Here is a 12,622-nt window from a genome sequence, read left to right as displayed (position 1 = left end):
TGGAGGTAATCAGTGTTGTCCGGATTTTTTCATTAGCCAAAAAATCTGGACATACCTATTCAATGCAGCATTTTTCGGCCAGCTTTTCTGTAGGGGTGCCGGACGGGGTCCCGACAGTCATTGACCCGACGTCGGATCCCGACTGTTAAAATACAGACGGCCGTCGGCTATTTTCCCTTGTGGGGGTCCACGACCCCCCATAGAGGGAGAATAGAATGGGTGGCTCCCGTAGCGAGCCACTGTGCCCGCAGCGTGGCGAGCGCAGCGATCCAGCAAGGGGCTTTGTTGCGCTGGCCACGCTGTCTGAGTCCGGGCAGTCGGGATCACGACGTTGGGATAATGACTGTCGGGATTCCGACTGTCGGAGAAACATACCACACCCTTTCTGTAGATGCAGGTTTAACTTTTGTTTAATGGTCTGAATTTGTGGAAAATGGTCGAAAACTTTTTTCAACTAAAAACACGTGGATCGGCAAGTATATGATCAATGCATGCGCTTTCTGACCATAGGAATTTTTTTTTTTTTTTTTTATGATTCTCACTGATGGAAAAGTCTGCACGGATTGAATAGCCCCCATAGTGATGTAAGGGGCAGAGGTACATACGGGAAATATTTTCCTAATGGAAGCAGGTGAAGTGCTAAGGAAAGATGGGGACAGGAACATATGTGAAGGATGTTAAGGATGAGCTGTGATTATTTTCTGAAGCCTCCCGAGATGGGGGACAGGGATAATGATGTAGGGTAATCCCTGCAGCACAGCTACTGAAGTCGCACTCTTGGCCATTGTGTACACTGTAGAGTTCTACCATTCCTCCATTACGGAAATGTTTTCTTACTAAAATCAGCACGGCTCAGCTCTCTAGTCATATATCAATGTTTCATACATCTAAACCACCCTATAATAATGCTCTTACATAGCCACATTTGAAAAAACTCCTTACCTTCGTCTGTTGCGAGCAGGTGTGTTACATCTTTCCCCTGAGAAGTGGTGCTGATTGGGACGAGCCGAAGGAGGACGCCTATTTGAGGTCATCTCCCATGGTCGCATTGGCGGTGATGGTGCAGGAGATGCCACTGTGTAATCGAAAACCGAATTTGACAATCTCTGTCTTTTTGGACTGCGACTGTCTTCGTTCTGAAGAACAAATTAAGAAAAATAAAAAATTAATTGGGCATTACATTCTACATTTATTAGATGCTCTTGGTCAAGTGTTCATTTAGAATGGTCTAAAGCATGTGGTAAAAAAAGTAAAATCTGCTCAGTAAATTATGTAACACAGAAAATCCAAGGAGATCAGTTTTTAAAAGGAGATCCTCAAACCAAATCATTTCCCACCAAATATAATTTGAAAGACCTTTAGAACATTTTTTCCCACATTTTCAGGTTAGGTCTAAAGCTGGCAATACACTAGTTTGATTTGGTAGCTTTTCATCAGATTTCAAATGATTGGGCAGAAAAATCAGATGGAAAGTGGCAAAAATCGCATGTGTTTGACACTGGACCCAATCCATATTACGTACGCATCGGGACAAAGTTCGGACCAGATTAACATTAATCAGATTTGCAGGCATCAGGTGTACATCGTGGCTGTTTTTTAGCAACTTCAGGATATCGCATGCGATTTGCCAGCACCTCTAGTACCCTGAAGTCCAGCCCATCAGACAAATCACATGCAAAAAAAACCCACCAATTTGCTGGCAACAGATTTGCATAGTAGATATTTGTATTGAAGTGCATGACACAGATGTACTGAATTATGCGGCCAAAGAGTAATAAAATACACAATTACTACAGTGAAAAAAAATAATAATTTAGAAACCACTGTTCATTTTTAGAAGCTTAAAAAAGAGGGAATTCAATTACTCGCAGAATAAAGGGACTTCGTTTCAGGCTTTAATTTCCATAGCTATTAAATTGCACTCCCCAATATGATGTGTAAAAGCCGTTACAGTAACATGTTAACAGGCGGTAACACAGAATTTGAGAACAGATCACTTATTCGTGTGAAACGTTTGCCACGGCTTACAGGTGTAAACAAAATCTGTGATAAGTGCTGCTGGCAGGGGCTGTATATTCCCAGAGAATCAATTAGCCCATGGTAAATTACCACACCTAACAGAATCCCCCACCCACCCTTAGTACCTACACCCAAAATTCAGATTTTTGTTGCCAGAATGGATAAGACTATTATTTGTGATGCTGCTGCACATGCAAAATTTGACTATTCCTATAGGTTTCACAATAACTTTGGGAATAATCAACAAGTTCAAAGGGGGATTCTAGTTACAGAAAATACTGTACCAAAAGTGATATATTCACTGAAAAAAATAAATTAAAAAAACAGGGACACTCTTTCCAAGACAAGTTACTATCTCATAACTGAAGAATAATAATCCTGACATGTAAAATACATAATTGCTGTCAAAGCATTTATTCATTCATTTTTCTGTATTAATCAAAAGATTTCCATAAAACTAGGGAGGTAGGAGTTAAAACACCAGTTTTCAAATACCGTGCAAAGTGAGAATGCTGTACATGCCCAAAGATTGCTGATCAGTAACTGCAGCCATTTATGGCAAAACTGTACTGATCTATATTAGGGGTTTTACCTATCCAAGCAAATATAAAATTAAAAGAGGCAATTTCTGTCAAATATGCATTGCATGTAAAATCCAATTCACAAGAAAGTTAGGCTTTTTGTTTTGTACCCATAAACAGATTCCACACGTATTGTACCCATAAACAGATTCCACACGTATACAGAACACACAAAACATTTAGCAAAAATTAAAGCATCATATCCAACATAACTACTCTGAAAAACCACGGACAACGCAGAAGAAATTACGCAGAGCACAGCAATCTCATCAAAGTTACTCAAATTGAATTTTCAACATCATTTGCATGTCAAAGCTAGAAAACTACATGAACTCCTTTTATATACAAATTGTGTTATGCAAACACCCATTCAAGGCCTTTGAAATAAAAAAAACCCTGTTTGCATTTCCCTTTTTCTTTTCCTCTGAAAGAGAATGCATCAGACTAATTTAAATTCATCTACAGTTAAACAAAGGAGGGTAAATGTGTCTATTTTAATGCATCATCATCAAGAGACATATTTTCAATTAAGAAGTAACCTCCCTAAATTCAGCCACATGACCGAAGGTTCAAGAGCTTTTATACAGAAAGGACAAGATTGGGAACCATCTGCAGTCTAAAGGCCCCCATACACTAGGGCGACTTGTCCTTAGGACAAGTCGCCCCCGACTTCCCCCTGAGCTTCCCCGGCTGCTCCCCGGGGGAGCTTGATTAGAATGGCACTTGATGTGCCATTTTTTACATGTGATAAATCGTCTCGATTTATCACATGTAAAAAACCCGGGGAGCAGGGGGGGGGGGGGGGCCTAAGAGGTGGGAGCAGGGGGGCTGGGGACGCTGCGGGGGACACGTCTGTGCGGCGAGAAGGTAGAGGGAGCAGGGGGGGCTGGAGACGCTGCGGGGGACACAGGCTGCATAGAGCCGGGCAGGGGGAGCCGGCCGGGAGCTGTCAGTAAAGAATAAAAAAAAAAAAGCCCATACAATGAATGGGCGGCCTGCGATTGGCTGAGCGCTCTCTCAGCCAGTCAGCAATTGGCTGAGAGAGCGCTCAGCAGCCAATCACAGGCTGCCCATTCATTGTATGGGCTTTTTTTTTTTTATTCTTTACTGACAGCTCCCGGCCGGCTCCCCCTGCCCGGCTCTATGCCGCCTGTGTCCCCCGCAGCGTCCCCAGCCCCCCCTGCTCCCTCTACCTTCTCGCCGCACAGACGCTGTCCCCAGCAGCGGGGGACACAGACGTGTCCCCCGCAGCGTCTCCAGCCCCCCCTGCTCCCTCTACCTTCTCGCCGCACAGACGCTGTCCCCAGCAGCGGGGGACACAGACGTGTCCCCCGCAGCGTCCCCAGCCCCCCCTGCTCCCTCCACCGCCGCGCCGCCCCACTAGGTCCCAAGTCGGGTGGTCGGACGTGCAGCAGGTCCGACCACCCGACGCAGATCCGATGCGCACGGGACCGCGCATCGGATCTGAGGGGACATCAAAACTAGCCGATTTTGGTCCGATTTCGGCCAGATCCGACTGATCTGGCTGAAATCTGACCAAAATCGGCTAGTGTATGGGGGCCTTTACGCTAAACATGGAAATAGCGTTCTTGTATAATAGTAACAGGGAATATAAATATAAATATTTAAACACACACACACGTAAGAACATTGAAGTATTCAAAAAGTGGTGTGTAAGACTTTCCCAATATAATAAGTTCAGCTTTATATTTTAGATAACTATTTTCTCTGTTTTCTTAAGTCATTGTTAAAGTTGTACTTTTAAGTCAAGACCTAGTGCACATTTAAAATGTCTGTTAATATGGAATGCATTTAACCAAGGCAGAGTTAGGAAGGGGGACAAGCAGGCACACATGCTCACAATTTGTTATGGAAAACAAACATTTTTTTTAGCCTCTGTTCTATTTTTCAATGCTAGCTTGAAAATCCATATTAGCATAGGGAGCAATGATCCCAAGCTCTTATGCAATTTCAGAGTTGTATAAGCTATTGTCGAATAATGGTGAACATGCAAAAAAAAAAAAAAAAGTCTGTAAAAAGGCTTGTGAAAATGGAAGCAGATCAAAAAAGTAAATAAAAAAAAAAAAGCTTTTTTTTTTTTTTTTAACAAAATGATAGAGTCTTTGAATGGATACAGAAGCAGCTTATGCATTGCAACCGCTGGCATGAATGTAACAGTAAACTAAAGGTCCATACATACTGGGCGACTATGCCCAGCGTGTATGGACAGCGATGATGTGCAGGGAAAGCCGCTCAGTGCATACACACTGAGCGGCTTTCCCCCTGCCCGGCGCCAACGGAGGAGGGGGGGCGGCGTTGCATAGCGCAGTGCTATGCAAAGCCATCCTATATATAACCAGCAGATGAAAGGCTTTCCCGACGATGTTGCGGGAGCGCGCAGCAGCGTTCATCGCCTGGGCATACACACTGGGCGGCTTTGAGCTGAAAGCCGCTCAAACCTACTGTTTTTAGCGACTCTCAGCTCAAAGTTGCCCAGTGTGTACAGGCCTTAACAGTTTATTAAAACAGACTAAAATGAACCAAAAGCCAATCGGGATGCAGTTTAAATACCCGCGGGCGTGGATCCCGGCGTTCAAAATCCCGACACTTTCTCACCCCGTGGGTGTCCACGACACCCTTGGAGGGAGAATAAATTAGTGTGCCGAGCGTAGCGAGGCACCGGGCCCGCTGCTTGGTGAGCGCAGCGAGCCCTCGGGGGGGGGGGGAGGGGAGATCCACACCCCCCTTGTCGGGATTTCGGTGTTCAGGATTCCGGCGTCGGGATTTTGAACGCCGGGATCCCGACCGCCGGCTTTTCATGCCGAATCCAGCCCTTCATTATAAAAACCAGAGCCTTTAAAACCAGGACAATGCATTTTGTATTATCTAGCCCAGTGGTTCCCAACCCTGGTCCTTAAGTACCCCCAACAGTGCACGTTTCCTAGGTCACCCGGCAGGTGCACTCATTCAGGCACATTTGAAAAGATCCACAGGTGGAGCCAATTACAGCACTTGTGATTCTGTGTGGAGACCTGCAAAACATGCACTGTTGGGGGTACTTGAGGACCAGGGTTGGGAACCACTGATCTAGCCAATAAGTCAGGAGCCATGCCATAATAAAGAAATCTATGGGAAGTCAACAAATATTGGTCACTTAGCAGGGAACTTATTTTCTGAACAAAGATATGCCATATAGCTGCTGCACTAAAATAGCATGAGGGGTTAAACTGCACACACACACACACACACACACACACAATTTTTTAGACCACTTTCACTGAAAGACATTTCCATTCAACCCAGTGTCCTGGACGAAAGATATTGAAGACAGACAAAATATCTAGCTACAGTTTATAGGTTCTTTTTGAAAGATATCCAAATTGAGTTGCATGCACAGTTGACGAACAACTGGCGGCTATGTGCATCATTCGTTGTTCTTCGCAAATGCACTGAAAGATATTTTTGTCCCATTTCGTTTATAATGGCCGAAATTAACAAAGTTGGTCAAAAAAAAATTGTATAGTGTGTATGCACCTTTACCTTTCCCAACTACTGCGACACACTAAAGCAGGCATGTCCAACGTCTGCCCTCCAGATGTTTTGAAACTACACATCCCAGCATGCTTTGCAATAGTTTTAGCATTCTCTAATACCAAAACTGTGGCAAAGCATGCTAGGAAGTGTAGTTTCACAACATCTGGAGGGCCAACGTTGGACATGCCTGCACTAAAGCATAGAAGACATGTGAAATCTGTGCAAATACCTATCCTGGTAATTTCAAAAGCCAAAAAGGGTTCAGTTCTTCTACTACACCATACCAATAGGTTTAATCAAATGTATTCTACAGCTTCACGTTACTTAAGAACAATGATCAAGATTTTTTTTAAATGGACTTTAGAAAAAGGATTACAGACTTGAAAGCTTTCATTTAAAATATGTAAATTAGAATAAAAAAAAAAAACCTTATGTAGGATACCAATTCATTAGGTAAACAGCTATATTTTGCATAATAGATATTGGAATGGTGACCATTAAAATACAGAGTGCATCCGGAAAAAAAAAGTATTTGGGAGATGTTTGCTAATTTATTTTAAAACAAATACACTAAGAAACAGGTACATAAATATTCATTGACTGCCATGAATCTAAAAAGGGATTTTTGTAAGAACTTACCGTTCGAATCCCTTTCTCTGATATGGTCCTGGTGACACAGCTTCACATTGGGATGTAGGAGGGTCCGCAGGAGCCAGGCACCTATCCTAAAGCTTTTGGAGGGTAGGCTCCTCCCCTACTGCATCCCTGATTCCTCAGTTCAATCTTTCAAAGCCACTGGAATACATTAACTCAGTACAAACACCTGCACATATTATATGCACAATTTTAAATTTAACTTTTCAACCAATTATAACATGAAACATCATGAACACTGGCATACTTACTGAGCGTAAGGGAGGGATCGCTGTGTCACCAGGACCATATCAGAGAAAGGGATTCGAACGGTAAGTTCTTACAAAAATCCCTTTTTCTCTTTCAATGGTCCTGGTGACACAGCTTCACATTGGGACGTTCCAGAGCCGGTCCTTTTGGGTGGGTACGCTCAGGTCTGCAGTTTTCATCACTGCTTGCCCGAATGATGCGTCCACCGACGCGAACTCATGGAACCTATCGAATTTGGCAAAAGTATGAACAGATGACCAAGTGGCAGCCCTGCAAACCTGCTCAGCTGTTGCCCCATGTCGAACCGCCCAAGAGGTGGCAACCGACCTGGTGGTATGCGCATTAATCCTGGCCTGTACAGGCCTACCAACTTTAGTATATGCAAACGCAATAACAGAGCGCAACCACCTAGCAATGGTCTGCTTAGAAGCAGGCCAACTAAGTTTGTGTATGTCATACAAACCAGTAAAGTATCAGTCTTTCTGACACTCTTAACTCTGTCCACATAAACGCGCAAGACGCGCACAACATCCAAATTCCTCAATTTGTCCCTTTTCCTAACAACCCTCTGGGGGTTGAAACACAGGCAGAACAATCTCCTGATTTAGATGAAAAGCAGAGACTACTTTTGGTAAAAATCTAGGGGTACTGTCCGAAAGGCAGCCCTATCATCATGACATATAAGGGAGGAAGACTTGTAGAACAAAGCTATCAACTCCGATACTCTTTTTCTTTTTTTTTTTTTTTTTCTTCTGACGCCACCGCCAACAAAAATACCAGCTTCCCTGAAAGGAAACGAAGGTCATCCGACCTTAACGGCTCAAAAGGCGCCTCTTTAAGGTACTCCAGAGCCAGAGATAATTCCCCTGGCGCTACTGGTTGGTTGTAGGGAGGTTTCAATAGAGAAACCCCCTGCAGGAAGGTCTGTACTTCTGGTTCTAACGCAATCCTTCTTTGGAAAGAAATTGACACAGTCGAGATATGTACTCTGAGTGACTGAAGGCCTAATCCAGAGGAAAGGCCCTCCTGTAAAAAACTCCAACAATTTAGCCATTTTAAATCTCGATGTGCGTGACCTCTGTCTTACACACCACCAAATATAGGTCTTCCAGGCCCCAAAATAATTTACAGAAGACACTGACTTTCTGGCTTTCCTCATTGCGTTAACCACCTCCTCTGACAATCCTATATTCCTCAAAATGGCGTTTTCAACAGACAGACCGTCAAAATTAATCGAGCTGAATCCAGCTGTTTGAACGGTCCTTGTTTTAAAAGGTCTGACCTCAGAGGTAGACGCCACGAGTCCCCAGAGAATCTCTGAAGCCTCGAGTACCAGGATCTCCCTGGCCAATCTGGGTCCACTAAACTTACTGGAATTGTCTGGGCCTGTATTGTTTTCAACACTCTTGCCAGCATTGAAACTGGCGGAAAATCATAAAGAAGATTCCCCTCCCAGGGGATAGTCATGGTATCCACTGCTTCTGCCAGTGGATCCCACGTCCTGTCATAAAACCTGGGTACCTGATGGTTGAATCTGTATGCCCTCAGGTCCCTATCCGGGGTTTCCCCCTTATTGTAATCTAGTGGAATACTTGTGGATTCAGCCTCCATTTCCCTTCCATCAGTTTCTCCCTGCTCAGGAAGTCGGCCTCTATATTCTCCACTCCTGGTATGAATATTGCTGATAATGCTAGAACATTCTGTTCCGCCCACAAGAAGATTCGGGACACCTCCCACATGGCCAGATTGCTGTGTGTGCCTCCCTGGTGATTCAGATACGCCACAGCTGTGACGTTGTTGGTCTGAATGCCTAAAAGGGGCTCTTGTAATCTTTTCTCCCGCCAGAGAAAACCTCTTCCACACAGCCTTCAGTTCCACGATGTTGATCAGTAAGGCAGACTGTAAAGAATCAGTCTTTCTGCTCTAGAGTCCACAAGCCCTGCAGACGCAGGTCCACGACTACTGCCCCTCAGCCTCTGAGACTGGCGTCGGTAGTGACTACCAACCAGCTCCAGGACTGCAGGGACCGACCCCCCCAAAGGGAATCCACCTCCATCCACCATTTTAGGAAGGATCGAGTTTCTGAAAACAACACTATTTGTTCTGACCTCATGGTCTGAGTGTTCCCTGACCAGCCTGTCAGAATGTTCCACTGGGACACTCTAGAGTGGAACCTGGCGAACTGTAACATCTCGAAAGACGCCACCATCTTCCCCAGCAGTTTGAGGCACCTCCATACTGCTGTGCTCTGAGACCCTAGGATCTCCTGTACCAAGGCAGCCAGATCCCTGGCCTATGCCTCTGGTAGAAACACCCAATGCAACTGGGTATCCAAACCAATCCCCAAGAATTGGAGTCTCTGTGACGGCACCGATTGAGACTTTTGTAAATTTAAAAGCCAGCCGTGAATCTGCAAAACCTGATGGTTTCTGCCAAGTGACTCTTCACTTGTCTGCTGACTCCGCTTTAAACCGCAGGTCGTCCAAAAATGGAATAACCATGATTTCCCTCAGTCGAAGCACATCCGCCATTTCTGACATTATTTGGTGAATACCCTTGACGCTGTGGCCAGACCAAAAGGCAACGCCTGTAATTACAGGAGAAGGTCTCCTATTGCACACCCCAATAGTGCCTGATGTTCCGGGTGGAAAGGAACCTGCAAGTATGCATCCTGGACCTTCATGGACGCTAAAAATTCTCCCTGGTCCCGGCTTAGCAGCACAGACCGTAGAGACTATTTTGAAATGGTCTACCCACAAATGGCTATTAATGCTATAAGTTTAGGATCAGCTGAAAGACCCGTCTGGTTTGGGCACCAAAAACAGAGTGAAATAAAAGCCTTTTTTTTTTTTCCCTCCGCTCTGGGGACCGGGACTACCACACCCTTCTCTAAAAGAGAATGAGCCGCTCCCAAGAGAGCTGTACGGAGCCGAGCCTCCTTTGGTAGTGGTGTAGGAATGAACCTTCTCGGTGGAAGAACTTTGAAGGGAATCTTTTAACCCTGGGTTATATTTCTAACCCAAGCGTTCCGGTCTAACAGTGCCCCTGCGTCTCTGAACAGTGACAGACGTCCCCCCTCCTTAAACACCGCCGGGCAAAACCCCTGGCAGTATGCGGAGGATTTTTCCTCTCCTTTGGTTTCTTATAAAAAGAACCAAATTTTGACTTTGGGGCCTTGCCCCTGGAGGACTGAGACTATCCCTTAAAAGACTGTCCTCAAAAGGACGCACCTCCTCTAGGGGAGGGCCGAAAGGATGGCCTGAAAGCAGAAAACCTTGATGTCTGCTTTGGCTGCAGGGGTAGGCAGGAAAGTGCTTTTTTCCACCTGTGGCCTGCTTATTAATCTCTTCCAGTTGTAAACCAATAACAGCTTTTCTTTAAAAGCTAATGCCTCTAAGCCTTTTTAGACTTGTTATCTGCCCTTCCAAACTATAAGCCAGAGTACTCTCCTGGCATTCACAGACACTGAGGAAACTCTGGCATCCATTTTGAGAGCTTCCTGCTCAGCCTGAATCACATTTCTGCAGCAGCATTAGACTTCTCTGCCTAGTAACAACACACACAAAACAGTATGTCAACTAGAGCACAGGTCACTGACCCACCAATCCTGGCCTTAGAGACCCAGACTGAAGCCAATCAGAGGACTTGCTTGCTTGAAGGCTTGCACTGGTAGCACAGTGGCTTTTGACAAGTATACCACAGAAGCCTCTACCACTGGAACATTTTCCCAGAGGTCTGCATGATCCTCAGGCATGGGATACAGGCTTAACCATCTATTTTGGCATCTAAAGCCTTTTGTCAGGGGTTTTCCAATCAATCTTGTAAACCCTTGTCTGCAGAGAGATATCATTTCCCTCACGCTGTCTCTTAAAAACAACCTTAGCAGGAGTTTTCTTTTTTTTTTTTTTTTACTTCACAGACAAATTCAATGCCTGTTTACAGCAGTAATCAAATCCTCCACCCCTGAGGGTGAGGACTCTGAACCCAGGGTATGTCTGTGTACTCTCTCTCTCCTCATCAGCAGCTAATAATGGCACTGAATAAGACCTTTTAGGGGTCCCCCCAGAATAACCATAAAGCTTGTCAAACAAGTAATTTAAACCTGCTGATTCCCATAGCAGTATCCTGCATGACTTGTCTAAGTCAGGATCTGTCTGGGTCCGAGGCAAAGAGCTGGACGGACTGCTGAGAGAATGGCCCTGGTCTAGGGAAATTACCAGCCATCACTCTGCCTGTCCAGTAATGCACCAAAGCATTTTCAGACCTGTCTCAGGGACTCAGCCCTCGCAAGGTCCGATGCACTACCCTCTGGGGTTCACTCCCCATGGGTTTCACAGCAGCGCATAAAATACAAAAGCCCCCCTTAGGGACAAATTTCAGTGTACAACCACTGCAAGCGCTCAATGCATTAAAGGCTCCCTCCCCCAAAACCACAGACTGTTGCTCAGACATGATGTTCTCAATAACACAGTCACAGCATTAAATGTACATACATTATATACAGTGTACTCAGTCACTTAGCTTTCTGTAGTCTTCAGAATGGGGAAAGCGAAGCCCAGGAAATCCAATCACTCTGTCAGGATCAGTAAGCCAGCTCAGCTCCGCTGCAAGCGTTCTGAATGGCGCCAAAACAGAGTGAGGGAAGGGACCAAGTCCCTGCTGCTGCGGGGTCTGTGACTTTTGGCGCCAACTACCCCCAGACAGCCGCTCCCATTGTAGGATCTCCTCGTTCCAGTATCTCCCCCTCAGCTGGGGACCACTCGGAACATGCCTGTAACAACACTGCTGTCCTCTCAGTATAGGAGCTCAGTGTGTAAGCTCCGCAGAAAATGGCCGCCGCCATCACGGAGCGCCTGTCCCCCATGATCCCCACCTAGCGTGAAGCCGGTTTCAGAGCGCTCCGGAGCCCAGGCAGCTTCTTAAAAGAAGCTGTAAGCGCTGCACAGGGAGGCCAGACAGCGTCTCCCTCGTGCACAGTGAGCTGACAGGACTCGTTTCTGTTAGCTCCTGCTGCGCTAGCAGTGTGAGGATTCACTAATGAGAATCCTCACACTGTGCCTACCTAGCTAGTGTAGAAGTTAATAAAATAATAAAAACCCTAACTAACTCTACTCCTTCGGCTGCTCCAGCAGCCCTTTAGAATAGCACCCACTCCAGTGGGCACCTAACACGAACTGAGGAATCTGGGATGCAGTAGGGGAGGAGCCTACCCTCCAAAAGCTTTAGGATAGGTGCCTGGCTCCTGCGGACCCTCCTACATCCCAATGTGAAGCTGTGTCACCAGGACCATTGAAAGAGAAAATTGGGTTCAGGTGCATCCTGTTTCCACAGATCACCCTTATGACCCTACAGCTTATTTGGAGTCCACTTGTGGTAAATTCAATTGATTGGACATTATAGGCACACACCTGTCTATATAAGGTCCCACACTTGACAGTGCATGTCAGAGCCCAAACCTAGCATTTAGTCAAAGGAATGGTCTGTAGATCTCAGACCTGACAAATCTGAGGAAGGGTACAGAAATTATCTTCTGCTTTGAAGGTCCCAATGAGCACAGTGGCCTCCATCATCTATAAATGGAAGTT

General features: G+C 45.5%; 1 protein-coding gene across 4 annotated transcripts in view; it reads right to left on the bottom strand.

The window, feature by feature from the left end:
* RNF38 (ring finger protein 38) overlaps positions 1-12,622 on the bottom strand; it is a 204,535-nt gene that overhangs the window by 17,344 nt on the left and 174,569 nt on the right. For all 4 annotated transcript variants that reach the window (XM_083179862.1, XM_083179867.1, XM_083179851.1 and 1 more), the window contains exon 3: positions 943-1,136. In XM_083179862.1, the coding sequence (XP_083035988.1) occupies positions 943-1,136 (194 nt within the window). The remainder of the gene's footprint in view (positions 1-942; positions 1,137-12,622) is intronic.

The sequence above is a fragment of the Crinia signifera genome, chromosome 1 (genome assembly GCF_055691185.1).
Source record: "Crinia signifera chromosome 1, ASM5569118v1, whole genome shotgun sequence".
Classification (NCBI taxonomy): Eukaryota; Metazoa; Chordata; class Amphibia; order Anura; family Myobatrachidae; genus Crinia; species Crinia signifera.
This window is presented reverse-complemented; position numbering and strand designations above follow the sequence as displayed.